The sequence below is a fragment of the Barbus barbus genome (assembly GCF_936440315.1).
Source record: "Barbus barbus genome assembly, chromosome: 31".
NCBI lineage: Eukaryota > Metazoa > Chordata > Actinopteri > Cypriniformes > Cyprinidae > Barbus > Barbus barbus.
Window position 1 is genome coordinate 23,892,943 of NC_136759.1, and position 18,471 is coordinate 23,911,413.

At 36.7% G+C, this 18,471-nt stretch overlaps 1 protein-coding gene across 3 annotated transcripts in view; it reads left to right on the forward strand.

Annotated features, from left to right (window-relative positions):
- LOC306851530 (angiomotin-like protein 1) overlaps positions 1-18,471 on the forward strand; it is a 50,186-nt gene that overhangs the window by 23,483 nt on the left and 8,232 nt on the right. For all 3 annotated transcript variants that reach the window (XM_079387825.1, XM_079387824.1, XM_079387826.1), the window contains exon 8: positions 9,935-10,125. In XM_079387825.1, the coding sequence (XP_079243951.1) occupies positions 9,935-10,125 (191 nt within the window). The remainder of the gene's footprint in view (positions 1-9,934; positions 10,126-18,471) is intronic.

The window sequence follows — 18,471 nt, forward strand, 5'->3', positions numbered from 1 at the left end:
TGCGCCGCTGCTTTCATGTGGGTGTATAGGGCTGCTTACACTATTCTTAAATATGCCGGTATCGCTGCCATTCATATAGTTTAAATGATAGCCAACCTTACAGCCCCGCGTGTAATGCAGCTCGCAGTGAACATGTTGTGAAACTCTGAACAGTCCGTACAGTCAAATTCTGTACAGTCTGACATTAATGACAGCTGAGATCCCACAGTGTGACATGATCATCATGCTTGTACAGTCTGACAAGCAACAATCGTAAAGGATTATTAAAAATCGCACAGTGTGAGCCCTGCTTTAGACCGAGAGTTTGCAATTTCATTCAGCTCATCTGTGGTTTTTGTTTTGGAGTGTCTATTTACACTAAGTGCCATCTTGTTGGCAAAGGCTATTTACACTAACTCCGCCCACTAACGTGTGACTGGGTTAGTCAACAATAAAAATAGAAGTTAATTCAACATCAGTTTCAGTGGCGTAGATGGTAAGGCACATGCTTTTTGACACGATCGACCCGAGTTCGAGCCCACCTTTTGCCAAACATTTTTTTCTCCCTTTTCAAATCTCATATCGCATCAGAAAGGCATTTACTTTCAATAAAAATGAAGGAAATCAAAAAGTTGAAAATAAAGTATCGGGTAGGGTTAGGGTAGGTGTAGGGAGGGCTTTATTGTCCCAATAAGGTGGCATCCATTTAATAAATTTGAATTAAAATTAAAATTTACACTCAGTACGTTATTATTGCGTACTGTTTTATAATGTACTACAATACTGAGGTGCAGATAATTGCCACTATTTGCAATAAGTAGTATAAATAGCAGAAAATCTTGCTATTTTAACATAGTGTAAATAGAATCTATAGCTATTTGCACTTAGTGTAAATAGCATATCGTTAAAAAATACTGCTATTTGCACTTGGTGTAAATAGAATCCATTGCTATTTGCACTTAGTGTAAATAGAATCCATCGCTATTTGCACTTGGTGTAAATAGCATCTAATTGCTATTTACACCGAGTGTAAATAGCATCTATTGCTATTTGCACTTAGTGTAAATAGCGTCTATCGCTATTTACACTTAGTGCAAATAGCCGCTGCCTTTTTGTTTTGTGCAGATATGTTTTGTGTAGCATAATTGCTCAAAGCTAAAGTCTGAGGATTATGATTTTGCTTCAGATGTTGAAATTATCTAATTATTATAAATTTAATTTAAATCAAAAACTGCTCATGCCATGTGTATAGCATCTTTGTTTATATCAGGATTAAAATGCAGTGGTTGCCTCTTATTTTAAATACAGTGGGTTAAAAACTAAAAAGATTTTGTACGTTTGCCCACTGACAAAGAAATGATCAGTCTTTAATTTCAATGGTAGGTTTATTTTAACAGTGAGAGACAGAATAACAACAAAAAAATCCAGAAAAACACATTTCAAAAAAGTTATAAATTGATTTGCATTTTAATGAGTGAAATAAATATTTGACCCCTTCGCAAAACATGACTTAGTACTTGGTGGCAAAACCCTTGTTGGCAATCACAGAGGTCAGACATTTCTTGTAGTTGGCCACCAGGTGTGCACACATCTCAGGAGGGATTTTGTCACACTCCTCTTTGCAGATCCTCTCCAAGTCATCAAGGTTTCCAGGCTGACCTTTGGCAACTCAAACCGTCATCTCCCTCCACAGATTTTTATATGGGATTAAGGTCTGGAGATTAGCTAGGCCACTCCAAGACCTTAATGTGCTTCTTCTTGAGCCACTCTTTTGTTGCCTTGGCCGTGTGTTTTGGGTCATTGTCATGCTGACCCATCCACAACCCATTTTCAATGCCCTGGCCCTGACGGTACATTGCCCGTCCATCGTCTCTTTAATGCGGTGCAGTTGTCCTGTCCCCTTAGCAGAAGAACACCCCCAAAGCATAATGTTTCCACCTCCATGTTTGACAGTGAGGATGGTGTTCTTGGGGTCATAGGCAGCATTCCTCCTCCTCTAAACACGGCGAGTTGAGTTGATGCCAAAGAGCTTGATTTTGGTCTCATCTGACCACAACACTTTCACCCAGTTCTCCTCTGAATCATTGGCAAACTTCAGACGGGCCTGTACATGTGCTTTCTTGAGCAGGGGGCCTTGTGGGCACTGCAGGATTTCAGTCCTTCATGGCGTAATGTGTTGTTTTCTTGGTGACAATGGTCCCAGCTGCCTTGAGATCATTGACAAGATCCTCCTGTGTAGTTCTGGGCTGTTTCCTCACCTTTCTCATGATCACTGAAACTCCACAAGGTGAGATCTTGCATGGAGCCCCAGACCGAGGGAGATTGACAGTTATTTTTTGTTTCTTCCATTTGCGAATAATCGCACCAACTGTTGTCATCTTCTCACCAAGCTGCTTTGTGGTGGTCTTGTAGCACATTCCAGCCTTGTGTAGGTCTACAATCTTGTCCCTGACATCCTTGGACAGCTCTTTGGTCTTGGCCATGGTGGAAAGTTTGGAATCTGATTGGTTGATTGCTTCTGTGGACAGATTGTCTTTTATACAGGTAACCAGAGGTGGAAAGAGTATGAAAATATTCTACTCAAGTAAAAGGACCAGTCTAATAATCTACTCAAGTAAAAGTAAAAAGTAGCTCATTTAACTTACTCGGAGTAAAAATTACTTGGTTACATTTTAACAATGGGAGGGAGGCAAAACTGGGATAAGCCAAGGGTGTCAAACTCAGTTCCTGGAGGGCCACAACCCTGTACAGTTTAGGTATAACCCTAATTAAACAAATCTGATCCAGCTAATCCAATCATTTAGGATTATTTAAAAACTACACGGTATGTGTGTTGGAACTAAACTCTCCAGGAACTGAGTTTGACACCCCTGGGATAGGCCTATAAATCTCAAACTAGTTGTTTTTAATTAAAGGAATCAGTTATTTAGAATAATAAGACATTTGGGCTGTTACCAGGCAAATGAAATCAGTATCAACAAAATTAATCTTTGCAATGCAGAGGAAATACAGAAACTTCATCTGAAGTGGCATTTAGATGTATTTACACACTGTTTAATGCAGGACATGAATGCATTTAACCTGTAGTTACAAAGGCAGAAATAATGTTTTGATATGTAAGACATAAAATGTTGAATACTCATTTGAAATTATAAAAAATAAAAATAAAAAACAAAGTACTTTAAATGTGAAATTAAAACCACCAGTAGGTGTCAGCAAGTCAATGTTAATAAACCAATCATTGCAATTGAACTGAATCATTTAAACAGTTGATTCATTCAGGAACGAAACACAGTCATGTTGCTCAGAGATGCAAAACTGTGCTAGGGTGGCTGTGCTTGGAATTATATTTGTTGTCAAAACAGGCAATATGGTGTCTAAAACGCAAGTCTCTTAATTAACTTCTTGTTTATTTAACTGTTGTAAGAAAAATCCATTGCCCGGTTTCACAGACAGGGTTTAGGCTAAGTCAGGATTAGGCCATAGTTCAATTAGGACATTTAAATAATTTTTATAAACATGCTTAGAAAAAAAAAAAAACATTACTGGGGTGCATGTTGAGACAAAACAAAGGCACTGATGTATTTTAAGATCAGTCAGTGCAGTGTTTATTTCAGTTGAAGCAGCTAAGACTTACATTTTAGTCTGGGACTAGGCTTAAGCCTTGTCTGTGAAACCGGGGGTAAATGTAATCATGCTGATTTAAAAAAAAAAAAAAAAAAAAAAAAAAAACGACACTCTTCTTGTGATATTGATTTTCTATATGAAATTATATAAATATATCCTACATCTGCCCCTATATCTTCAATTTTGTGATCATTCTAAATGCATTTTAACAGACTGAATCATGCAGTGAAAGAACACACTCTAAATGCGCACACGCACTAGTCTACTACTAGACCACGGCACTCTGTAGGAGTGTTTGGTTTAGTTCTGGGCAAAATACTGATAATGTCAAATCGCAGATCGTTAAAACAATAATTACGATATTATCACAGACGATATATATATCGCACACCCTGCATCACTGTCTTTTTGTCTAATTTGTGCAAAACCTTTTGCTAAACTGTCAAAGCTTAATTTTAAACACCAATTCAATGATGTAAGCATTTACCTTACCTCTACATGCTTGCTAAGGGTTGATGTCAAGATTTTATAAGCTGCTGCTAGTTTGGTCTCCCTAGGCAGACACAGTTTACACTGCATAATAGAGCATAAATATGGCCAACTTCAACTTCAGCAGAATATGACAGGGTTTCATTCGTACAATACTTCAAACAAAATATACTTATGTAAAAGTATAATTACAGATTTTAAAAATTACTTTAAAAAGTAGAGGTACACAAAAAAGCTACTCAATTACAGTAACGCGAGTCAAGTCAAATCACTATTATTTGTATAGCGCTTTTAACAATGCAAATTGTGTCAAAGCAGCTTTACATTAGCTTGATATAAAGCTGGGTGGCTTTATATAACCTTTACAGTATTTAGGGGGAAATAGTGTGTCGAAATAGTGTCATTCTCCTCTGGCCAGATAAAATCAGCAATTTAAATCTAAGCTGCAGCAGAGTCAGATTGTGCAAAGGACTCATCTGGTTCCTGTGGTCTTGTACTGATGGCCGTCTAGGAGACAGGGTTTTCACTGGGGATCAGTCTCTGTGGCTCATCTAGTTGCCCTAGTCTCCACTGATGTTCAGGGCTGTAGAGGTCATCTCTAGGTGCTGATCCACCATCTGATCTGGATACAGTCTGGATCTGGGTGGCTACGGTGACCTCGGGATAAGAAAGAAACAAACTAATAATAGAGTAGATGCCATTCTTATAACGATATAACAAGTACATGGGGCAGTCGTGGCCTAATGATTAGAGAGTCGGACTTCTCGGGTCCGGCAGGGATTGTAGGTGGGGGAGTGAATGTACAGCGCTTTCTCCACCCTCAATACCACGACTGAGGTGCCCTTGAGCAAGGCACCGAACCCTCAGCTGCTCCCCGGGCGCCGCAGCATAAATGGCTGCCCACTGCTCCGGGTGTGTGTTCACGGTGTGTGTGTGTTCACTGCTGTGTGTGTGCACTTTGGATGGGTAAATGCAGAGCACAAATTCCGAGTATAGGTCACCATACTTGGTCGTATGTCACGGCACTTTCACTTTTCACTTTCACTTTACATCGGGTGTTTTGGGAAGTGTTCCCGGTTCCGGTTGACCTAATTAATGCAGTCTAACAATCCTTTAACGGATTTGAATTATAGAAATGCGGTAGTGTATTATGTGTAAACCAGGTTAAAGAGATGGGTCTTTAATCTAGATTTAAACTGACAGAGTGTGTCTGCTTCCCGAACAGTGTTAGGTAGATTGTTCCAGAGTTTGGGCGCTAAATAGGAAAAACGATCTCCCGCCTGCAGTTGATTTTGATATTCTAGGTATTATCAAATGGCCCGAGTTTTGAGATTGCAGCAGACGTGTAGGAATATAGTGTAATAAGAGCTCACTCAAATACTGAGGTGCCAAACTATTCAGGGCCTTATAGGTAATTATCAAGATCTTAAAATGTGTACGATGTTTAATAGGGAGCCCGCGCAGTGTTGATAGAACCGGGCTAATGTGGTCATACTTCCTGGTTCTAGTAAGAACTCTTAACTGCTGCATTTTGAACCAGCTGGAGTTTGTTTATTAAATGCACAACCACTCAATAAAGCATAACAATAATCTAGCCTCGGAGGTCATGAACACATGAATTAATGTTTCTGCATTTGTCTAAAGACCCCTCTGTCAAGCTCCTGAAGTTTGCAGATGACACCGGTCAAACACAATCTGTAGAAACAAAGGGCTACAATAATCAACAATGTAAAAATGTGACAATCAGTGAATCAAGCCACTACATGATTATTTTCTCAGCATCAAGCAGCCAACATCACCAGATTACGTTCTCCTGGTTTTCCTTGCTATAACAATGTGCTTTACAAACACAGAATTGCAGCAGCCAGAGAATAGTTAATATTAAAAAGTCAAGGGTGAAGAGCCCAACTAAAGCAAACAAGATGGTAACCTTTAAATGAAATTCAATAAAATATGAAAATAAACCTCTCTTAATTCTCATTAGGAACTTTTGTATGACAGAAATAAAGTCAAACTGCTTAGTAAAGAGTCAAGCTGGTAAAGCTGTTTGTGGAGTTCTTTAATCCTCCTCTGCTGAGATCTTGAGAGATTTAATGTGTTTTATTTCAGTTAATTTCATCTAAGGCTGTAACTGGAAGTCAGTTATTAGGGCCCAAGCCAGTAAGGCGCAGGGCCCTATTGTTCTTCTAAGGATTATTATTTTTATTTTTTTTTTTATTTTTTATTTCAATCATCCGGGCACTTTTGGGGGCCTTAACGTGCCCGAAAACTCTCGAAAATTGGCACGCACATTGGAACCTGCGGCCATTAGGACGCCGCTGAGGCTGGGACCTGGGCGTGGCACAGGGGCTCTACGGCGCCCCCTGGAAAATTGTCAGAAAACACGATGTATAGCTCACACATACTTGCACGTATTCATATGAAACTCGGTACACATATAGAACTCATTGAGCCGAACAACTTCCGCACAGCATGTCTTAGGCTCCGCCCAACAGGAAGTCGGCTATTCAGGGCTGTTTAAAAAGCGCATGCTCTGGAATTTGATATACTCCTCTGAGGATTTCCATACGATTGCCACCAAACTCGGTGAACATGATCTCAAGACATTGGGGACGCTAAATTGCGAAGATATTTTTGATATGTCGAACGGTTTGCCCGTGGCGAGGCGATGAAGTTATGGCGAAAAATGAGACCCAGGAAATGCCTAATAACGTCCACATACATTGTATGATGTAGATCAAACTCCAGTGGTTTGTTCGTTGTATGATGCCGATCGGATAGATGTGACTATTATGACTGAAAGTTATAGCGCCACCAACTGGCTGCAGGAAGTGTGTCGTTTTCAAAATGCTTTGAATTCAGCATCTTCTTTTTACTCGATTTGCTTCAAACTTCACCAGAATAATGTCAAAACACGGCCGATGTAAAACTGTGAAGGGAATATTGATATCTAAAATTATGTTGCCATGGCAACGTGTCAAAGTTGAAAATTCGTTTCTGGTGATTTTGAGGCAGATAACATGTTTAGAATGTCATGAAACTCAACACACATATGAGTATTAATGATAGTTAGACACTGGAAAAAGCTCATAAACGGGCGTGGAAGAGACACTCTATAGCGCCACCTTTTGTCAAAAATGAGGGGGTTAGTTTTAGCTACAGACCCCAAACTCGGTACATAAATTGTTCTAATTAATCCGGACAACTTTCTAATTTACAGTCATTAGCTACGACCAACAGGAAGTCGGCTATATTTATTTTAATGTGGGTTTTTTTTAAAAACGGGCTGTAAACAAATTAATACTCCTCCAAGCAGAAACACGGAAATCACACCAAACATTTTTTATCATGATGCCAAAATACTGAAGATGCTAAATTGCGGACGGATTTAGGATATCTTGAACGATGATTTAATGGCAATTTATTAAAGTTACAGTAAAAAAGATAATTTTTTTTTTTTTTTTATCTTTTAAGAGAAGCTTCCAAACACTTCATAAAAAATTACATACACAGAACCATACAGTCTGAGGATATGTGATTAATTTCATGAATTTACAATACACTATGCTTAGGAGAAAATTTAAAAACTATCAGAAAGCTGTTAGACTGCTGAGTGAGAGCTCCCTGCCAGCCTGCAGCTGAGTGAGGGGTGGGGGTGGGGTGGGGTGTGAGTGACTGTGTGAGTGACTGTGTGGATTGAGGAGCTGGGTGAGAGAGAGAAAGAGAGAGAGAGGGTCTGTTTTTTAAAATCTTTAAAAAATGCTTATAAATCATTAAATAAGGTCTCAATTCTTAACATTAGGAAATGCATTAATTAACGTGAACTAACAATGAAAAATATATTTTTACAGCATGTTAATTCTTCCATGATAGTATGAACTAACAAAGAACAATTTTTTTAAAGCATTTATTAATCTTTTTAATGTTAGAAAAATAGTCATGTTCAAAAGATAAACTTTAAAATGTAATAATATATTAACACATTTTGGAATTAATATTGATCAACATTAAATGGTATATAATTATTAATGTTTATATATATATAATGATAGCTACAGACACCAAACTCAGTACATAAATTGTTCTTATTAATCCGGACAACTTTCTAATTTACAGTCATTAGCTACGACCAACAGGAAGTCGGCTATATTTATTTTAATGTGGGTTTTGTTTTTAAACAGGCTGTAAACAAATTCATACTCCTCCAAACAGAAACACGTAAATCACACCAAACATTTTTTATCATGATGCCAAAATACTGAAGATGCTAAATTGCGGACGGATTTAGGATATCTTGAACGATGATTTAATGGCAATTTATTAAAGTTACAGTAAAAAAGAGAAAACTTTTCTTTTTTTTTTTTCTTTTAAGAGCAGCTTCCAAACACTTCATAAAAAATTACATACACAGAACTATACAGTCTGAGGATATGTGATTAGTTTCATGAATTTACAATACACTATGCAGAGGAGAAAATTTAAAAACTATCAGAGTTCTCCTGTCTCTGTGCTTCTAATGTTTGCGGTAGGTGACTGACTGTGTGAGTTCAGTGAGTGTGGAGGGGGAGAGAGAGAGAGAGAGGGTCTGTTTAAACATCTCAATAAAATCCTTAAAAAATGCTTATAAAGCATTAAAGGTTTTGATAACACTTTATAATTAAGTCTCATTTGTTAACAGTAGTGAATGCATTAATTAACATGAACTAACAATGAAAAATATATTTTTTACAGCATGTTAATTCTTCATTGATAGTATGAACTTACAATGAACTAACAATGAACAAAATATTTTTTATATTAGAAAAATAGTCATGTTCAAAAGATAAAACTTTAAAATGTAATAATATATTAACACATTTTGGAATTGATTTTGATCAACATTAAATGGTATATATTTATTAATGATGTAAATTAACAACAGTTAAATAATGTTGTTTTTTAACATTGGTTAATTCACAAATAACATTAAATATTAACAATATATTTTTTACTTTATTAATTTGTGTTAGAAAAAATTATTCATGTTAGTTAATGGAAAAATAAATCATTAAAAAATGCTTATAAATCATTAAAAGCTTTGGTAACTATAATAATTTCTCATTTGTTAGCATTAGTAAATGCATTAACTAACATAAACTACCAATGAAAAATATATTTTCACAGAATTTAAAGTTTTATATGTTCTGTGTGTGTGTGTTTCACAGAATTGATGGTTTGGATTAACCCTTTAATTGCCGTATCCCTTAAAACCAAACTGCCAGAGGGTTACTGTGATGCTTGTGCTCGCTGGGCACCGTTTTATCGATGCCACCGGGGTGGCGTATGCTGACGGCTTGGGCCCGTCATCGCTGCTCGCAGCTATATTAGTTGTTTTGTTTCTCTTTTTTTCTGTTCTTGATGTTTCTCTTCAGTGATCATGCTTGTTAACAGCAGGTGTTCATCAGTAATGCTCAATCATCATTTAATTAATACTCAACTCACTTTATTTCTAAAGCACTTTCAAAAACCACAATGGGCACCAAATAACTTAATTATCTCATTCACTTCAACACCACTTCAGTGTTACTTTTAACACTCTGTAGTGTGGACACATAGACACCCAGCAGTGTTAATTTGACACCGGGGATTTTGCTGTGTATCAGGTCAGAGTACTCCTTAGCACTGACATGCATATGCTGGCATAGATCTCTTTATGTAATAATAAATTAGATAATGCTCAATCCAGTGACATTACATACTTGCCACGAAAGTTTGAGTTTTTAACAACAATGGACCTATATGATGAAAAGCAATTATCCAGCCCAATATACTCATAACCACTGTTTCTCCCTGTGTGTAGCGTGCTGGTGTAGGTGTTTCCCTTAGTGTATGTGAGTCTAGTGCTCCTGCACTACTGGATCTGCTAAGGGAGAGAGAGGAAAGGATTCTGGGATTGGAGGCTGATATGACACGCTGGGAACAGAAGTACTTAGAGGAGATTGCAATGAGACAGTTTGCCATGGAGGCCGCAGCTACAGCCGCAGCACAGAGGTCAGTGCACACATATGAACGTTTACCCGTATAAATATATAGTGAAGTCAATTGTTATTTGCACTTTTAAAGAAAATCCTGTCTCAAAGCCCCCAGTGAGAAGGCCAAAGATAACCAAATCAGTGTTTGAAAGCAAGGTTCTATGCTCTCATCATCTCACATTGTTTTCAGTGTTTACCTATCCGTTTACCTATAAAGTAAACCCTTGACTTACAATACAACCCTGAAAACAGATGTATGAAATGTTCAACATAATCCCCTGACAACTTGTATGCAAATATGTATGTGCTAATTAATTTAGTCCCATCTCCAAAATGCCAAGGAATATTTCAGCAGTGCACATTCCATAACGCAAGCATTGCATTTCAAACTTCAGCTGTCAAGGAAAGTCACTTTAGCTCAATGCTTGAGAAAAGATATTGCCTTGGTAATAGTCCTCCGGGGCCAGCTAAGACCTGATCAGAGGGGCCAATTTTTTTTTTCTCTTTTCATTTGCTGTGTATACTGTCAGTCAGTTAAATGATTCTGTGACTTATACATCACGCCCATCTTTCATAGTTTGTCAAGCTGCCTCAATGCAAAGAGAGTCAAAAAAGGATACTGACTGATAACTCACAAAACATAGAAACGAGGACCAAAGTCAACAGTATTCGTAATACACAATTAATTCCAGGTTTATTAGACAGCTAGATTAGGAAGCAAGGAGGAAAATTTTTATTTATTTATTTATTTTTGGAGTAAGAGAGTATGTGTGTTTTGGGAGTGCAAGTTTTTTTTCCCCTCGGTGTGGATATGCCAAATGCCATTGCGTAGTTTCCTTAATTTTGTAGGATTCCCCTGTTATAAGCATATAAATGTCCCTGTCCCAGTAACTACATTTTAAATGCTTAGTTTTGACAATTCCCAGATAGCAAGCAACCATTAAAACAATTCTAATCAAACATTAAATTAACATTGCAAGGTGATGTTGGTTCAGCATCACTCTTGCATGTTCTATTAATGTTAAAACAATGTTGAAATTTTAACCAAAATCAATGGAAATTTCACTGAATATGATATGTTGCAATTTTACATCACTATTGTTGAATCAACATTAAAAATAAATGTTGTTGAGTTAGTGTTACAATGTGATTGTGTTACAATGTCCTGGTTCATCATATGATGAAAATGTTGAAATTTCAAAAAAAAAAAAAATCAAATAGGAATGTCACTGAATCTACATTACACGAATACTGATTCTACATCTGTTTGGTTGGAACTAAATTAAACACATGTGAAATATAATGTTAACATATTTGATGAAACTTGCATCAATGTTTCTTTTATTTTACCTCTTTATTACTGTGAAGTTGCTTTGAAACCATCTGTATTGTATAAAGCACTACATAACAAAGGTGACTTGACTTTGACTAATAAAAGATTTAATCAAAACCAAAAATAACATTAACATTTAAGCTAATTCATTGCTACATCAAGAGTGGTTTAGTGAAAGCCACTTAAATAAATTTTTTATGTTGATTTATTGGGTAACGCTTTAGATTACAACCCGCAAAGAACTACGTAAGTATATTGAATTTACAGTGTATGTTACTGTAATTACAGGGTACCTATAAAGAACGTACGTGTAGGTATAAGGGAACAATATTTTACATTTGGGTAATAAGGGGGTAACAACCTGATATGCAACCTGCAAAGAACTGCGTAAGTAAACTGAAGTTACAGAGTAACGTTTTTTGTAATTATAGTGTACCTCCATGTAGGTATAGGGGAATAATATGCGACGTTTGGGGAATAAAGGGCTAACAACCTGTAAAATTACAAATCATTTATACCGTAATATTCTAATATAAACTAAGGGGTACCTATTCAAATATTGTATGTATGCATGGCCTAAACAATAATCTTATGTTTGGGAGTAATTTAGAAAGAGAATTCTTTGTATAATTTTATACTGGTATTTTATCATAGGTCTAGGTATTTTTAACCATTCTATTATTAAAGGAAACATGATGGAGATTACTGAACAACAAAACTGGACATCTAGTGAAATGAGTGAGTTTCAGCTATGATTTATAATTTACAAATCAGATTACCTTATGAAAGCTTATTCGTCGATCTCAGCAACTTCCCAATACCGGTATCAACATCCGATATCAACATTTGTATTTCAGTGGATGTATACCGTGATGTTTTTATAGCAAAAAAAGAGGGTTTAATTTGGCCATCAAACAATTAAAACTAGTGCCCAACTTGTTCCTCCCTTATTCCATGTAGATACACGGTAAATACAACATTTGCGAGCTGTAAATTAGTGGTGCTTGTTCCTCCCTTATTCCATGTAGTTACAGCGTAAATTTACATTTATTCATTTAGCTGACGCTTTTATCCAAAGCGACTTACAATTGCTATATATGTCAGAGGTCGCACGCCTCTGGAGCAACTAGGGGGTTAAGTGTCTTGCTCAGGGACACATTGGTGTCTCACAGTGGATTCGAACCCGGGTCTCTCACACCAACGGCATGTGTCTTATCCACTGCGCCATCACCACCCGTAAATACAACAGCTGTGGGTTGTAAATTAAAGTGGTGCTTGTTACCTCCTTGTTCTGTGTAGTTACAGGGTAAGTGGCTACAACAAATTGCTCTAAAACGATTGTTTATACAGTAGGTCATACATTATATATCAGGTAATATATAAATAAACATGGTGTTGTATTTAATTCAACTATTATGTGAAATGTTTTTTTTTATATTAAAATCACACACAATATGACAACAGTAACAACGCAGGCAACAGATAATAAAAGATAAAAATGTATTACACCAGTTCAGAAAAAAGCAAAGCAACTCCATTCTTATTACAGTTTATTTATTTAAGATTTTGTTCAATTTGTTCATGTTTTTCACCCACTGATGATGTTAAACTACTATGGCCAAACCATCATGTCAATAAACACACAGTAATAAACACTGAAAGTCAAAAACTATTGCGAACTGACAGGATTTTACCGTCTTTGATTTTACTGCCATGATCCACGTCCTCAAGCACCATTTTGACTAGTTCACAGTTCCCGGTTTCAATCGTCACTCAATGTTGTGAGAATATACTCGGACAAAACCCTCCAGTTTTAACGCTTGTGCACTGTTTGGGGTCTTTTTTGACTCCAAAGGACGTTTACTTAATAAAAAAAAAAAAAAAAAGTTCCCTTTCCCTCTAAATATCTTGAGACTTTGTACTTTTGTCAACACTTGGTAGCTCTACAAATAAAAAATTAAACTGGATTGATATCTGGTTGTATGTTAGTGTGAAAAAAAAAAAAAGGTCACACTTGTGATGTCATTGAAATGAATGGGGAAACGATAAAATCGATACATTTACTTCTTAATTTGTCAAATAAAATCAATAAATCTACCACAATGCAGACCACAAAATACACGAAAATGAAGTGGCAACCCTTCCACACGTTTACAATGCAAAATGATTACTCTCGCACACACACTCCCCCCACCCCACAACAAACACTCCCACCCACCAAAAATCACCCATAGACATCAATTGAAGACTATAAAAATATAGATTTTTTTGTTACATAATTTGTCAAAAATGTCAGTTACAATGCAGACAACACACAAAATCTGAAGGGGTGACACCACAGCACATGTTCATGTTTTGTTTATTTTAAAAGTGTTTGTTTTCAAATAGATGGAAACAATTTGGCATTAAACTATGGCACTTTGGCCATGTTATCCGCATGAATTAAAATGTGGGTCTTTTTATAAAGTGAATTTTACATACAAAAACTGTTTTTATATAAAAACTTATATTTTAACTTATTTTATTATTTAATTTATTTATATAAATTTTAAAAAATATGATAAATCCTACCAAAGCTGCACAATGTGGAGCAAAAAACATTAATAAACTGAGTAAAAATGCATTTGTTAAAAAAAAAAAAAAAAAAACTATTATTCTGTTACAAAATTACATTTTGTTGCCTGGGGTCAAAAAAGACCCCAAACAGTATGAGTGTAATTCCCAAATGAACAGTGTACAAGGATTAAAAGAACGCATTCCAGTCAGTTCCAAAAATCTCTCTCCTCTTCGCTTCGATTAGTTTTCTTGTATTTTCGACACACATTCCTGTCATGAGCGCAGCAAACACGAATAGACTGTTTCCAGTTCCCGATCACCACATTCACTGCTCCAGTTTTAAACTAACACACTCCAGATGGTTTCAAAGTTGTCCCTCATCTACGCTTCAATTATTTTTTCCCATTTTCCACGTTTCCATCTTAAGCACAGCAGACATGGATTTTGTCACACACAGAACCGTTCACATTTGAACCTCCACATTCCTAACCAGGGTTGCCAGGTTTTCACAACAAAACCCGCCCAATTGCTAATCAGAACTAGCCCAATCGCATTTCGAGGGGGGTTACCCAGTAAAAATTCCCCGAGAAAAACGCAGATTTGGCATCACTGTTCCTAACCCAAGACCGTTGGGTTACTTATATAAACCCAAATTGGGTCAAATCAAGTCAGCTTCCTATAACCCAACAGTTTGGATTGAAACAATAACCCAGCGTGTTTAAAAAGTAGGCCTACACAGTGTATGTTTTTGCTAATTCGCTTGCAAATAAAATGTTGTTGTATAGCTTACGTACCACGTAATATTAGAATAGGTACCGCTTAGTTTCAAAATACTTACAGTAGAAAAAGGTCAGGCCGGAGAACAACATCTCCAAGTCACTAGCAACATACTGTGTCGAATAACTGAACTGCCACAAATATATCCGCACCTGTACAATCGCTTGCGGGGAGACTTTAAAAGTTCAGAGAAAGCATTTAATTCCTAGAAAGAAATTGCAAAGAAGCTTGGTGTCGACGACCCGGAGTTATGCAAAACGGACGTAGAGAAACATCAGATGCAAGTTTTCTAAAGCCATGAAAAGAATGAAACGAAAGAGTAAAGATTTAAGGTAGCAAGTACCAAATACCAAATGTGTTTCAAATAAATGTTACACCATACTGCTGCTGTTGTTGTTCTTTCAGTAAGCGAATTTAAAAGGTATAGAATGCCAAAAGAACATAGGCTACAATAATAAGCCTTTGTTTTTAAATTTATCAAATTATGACAACACATAAAATATAAAAACGTGTAATAATTCATCCAGTTTAATAAGAGACCTAGATACACCATCATTGCATCGTTGTTGTGTTTAGGGCAGACGCGCGCGAGCGTCGCGACACTTGTTTACATTAATCTACAACCCGCCTCCAGCAGCGCGGGGGTGTTGGAATGTTCGAAAACAGTATACCGTCGCTCAGCCTTTTCGAATTTCTTTTTGCCCCCAAACGAAGAACGAAAACGAATTTAAGTCTATAATTTTAAGGGTAGGTTTTTTTGAACAGTGAGAGACAGAATAACAACAATAAAATCCAGAAAAATGCATTTCAAAAAAGTTATAAATGTATTTGCATTTTAATGAGTCAAATAAGTATTTGATCCCCTATCAATCAGCAAGATTTCTGGCTCCCAGGTGTCTTTTACACAGGTAAGGAGCTGAGATTAGGAGCACTCTCTTAAAGGGAGTGCTCCTAATCTCAGTTTGTTACCTGTATAAAAGATAACCTGTCCACAGAAGCAATCAATCAATCAATCAGATTCCAAACTGTCCACCATGGCCAAGACCAAAGAGCTGTCCAAGGATGTCAGGGACAAGATTGTAGACCTACACAAGGCTGGAATGGGCTACAAGACCATCGCCAAGCAGCTCGGTGAGAAGGTGACAGCAGTTGGTGTGATTATTCGCAAATGGAAGAAACACAAAATAACTGTCAATCTCCCTCATGGAGTTTCAGTGATCATGAGAACGTTGAGGAATCAGCCCAGAACTACACAGGAGGATCTTGTCAATAATCTCAAGGCAGCTGGGACCATAGTCACCAAGAAAACAACACACTACGTCGTGAAGGACTGAAATCCTGCAGCACCCGCAAGGTCCGCCTGCGCAAGAAAGCACATGTACAGGCCCGTCTGAAATTTGCCAATGATTCAGAGGAGAACTGGGTGAAAGTGTTGTTGTCAGATGGGACCAAAATCGAGCTCTTTGGCATCAACTCAACTCGCTGTGTTTGGAGGAGGAGGAATGCTGCCTATGACCCCAAGGCAACAAAGGAGTGGCTCAAGAAGAAGCACATTAAGGTCCTGGAGTGGCCTAGCCAGTCTCCAGACCTTAATCCCATAGAAAATCTGTGGAGGGAGTTGAAGGTTCGAGTTGCCAAACATCAGCCTCAAAACCTTGATGACTTGGAGAGGATCTGCAAAGAGGAGTGGGACAAAATCCCTCCTGAGATGTGTGCAAACCTAGTGCCCAACTACAAGAAACGTCTGACCTCTGTGATTGCCAACAAGGGTTTTGCCACCAAGTACTAAGTCATGTTTTGGAAAGGGGTCAAATACTTATGCAAAATGCAAATCAATTTATAACTTTTTTTGAAATGCGTTTTTCTGGATTTTAATTTTTTTTTGTTATTCTGTCTCACTGTTAAAATAAATATACCATTAAAATTATAGACTGATCATTTCTTTGTCAGTGGGCAAACGTACAAAATCAGTAGGGGATCAAATATTTTTTCCCCCCACTGTATATCACGATGATAGACTGCATTCTGCAGAGCTAGGCTATTTAATGCTTTTACAAAATCTGACAGGTAGTCAATGTTGAGTAGATAAAATGTGATGTAATCAAATTTCTTAGTTCTAGAAAGCACTATAGCATTTTGAATCAATTGGAGCATATTTATAGAGCAAGCAGGACATCCACGCAGTAGTGCATTGCAGCATTCTGGAGATTCATTTTTTCAGAACTTAGTTTTTCAGCATCAGAAACAGATGGTATATGACATGTCATAGTATTTCTGAGGTGAATAAAATCTGTTCTACGAAACATGCCAATGTGACTCTTTGCTCCAGAGATCGATACAATGGTACAACTTTCAAGCGACAGATTATACTGCAGCATCTTTTGTTTAGAATCATTTGGTCCTATGTCCCCAATGAAAGTGAAGTGTTAATACTGTTGAGAAGAGGTTCTGAGATTATAGGAAGCATCTGTTTCAGTAGCTTAGTGGGTAATGGATCTAACATACATGTTGTTGACTTTTAGTATTAGTTAAATATTGTTAAATTTCTTCCAGTTCTATGACACCACAAGATTTAAATCACTTATAACAAGAGGGTGTCTTTTGAAGAGATATAGTGTGACAATACATAGTTCCAGTTTTCTTTCTAATGGCCTCAATTTTATGATCAAAGAAATAAAAAAAATCATGTTACATTAATAATCATCAGTTACATTAAAAATAGATTACTTAAGTCTTACTTTGATTTTTGTTTTTGTCATTAATTTAAACAGCAGAGGAAATGAAGTGTGTTACATACGTGTGTAGTAGATAGAGGTCGCTCTTGTACTGTTATTAGTGAAAAGCTTTGCTTTGCTATCTCGGCAAACTTGGCATTCTATTGCTTTCAGATGTATTTATTCTTATCAACAATAATTTGCTAAATGTGTTGAAAATTAGGTTTCAAGTGAAGGTTCAGAATACATTATTTGGGTAACACTTTACAATAATTAACTAACACTTTAGTAAACTTGAATACATTAACTAACATTAACTAATGGAACCTTATTGTAAAGTTCTACAATTATTTGTTATTAAAGCATATACGTTCACAAAAACACTGTTAAATTAAACAGAAAAGCAAGCAGGTGCATGATTTATCATGGCAGCCAATACAAATAATAATCGTTTCCTTACCTAAATCCTGCGTTTGGACCAGGCTCGGTTGCAGAATCACATCACTCTGTGGCTGTGCTTCTGAAATTACGCAAATAATTAAAAAACGCAAGTTTTATTTGAACTCTGAATATATTATCATATAGCCTACAGCATGCAAAGACCGCTCCCTTTAAATTTATTAAAAACTGTTACTCATTCATCACAATCTCATGAATCTCCATTTGGTTTTAACCAATGAATGTGACCACACATTGAAACTTTTTTTTTTTTTAAATGAAGTTATGAGCATGATAGAACGCAGCACTGGACAAAAAGTGAGTGTATAGATTCCAACCTAAACACCTCTGGTTGGCCATTGCATTGTAGAAATCAACAAGCATGTCTGTGATTATGCTATTATTACGAAGAAAACAGATCCTAGACTAGGAGTTATGGGCAGTTTTTCCATCTAAAAGCAATCGGTTAGACTATTATACATGCTAAAGTAAAGTCCGATGCAGGCCCATAAGGGGGCAAAAATATATATATATATTTTTTTTAGAA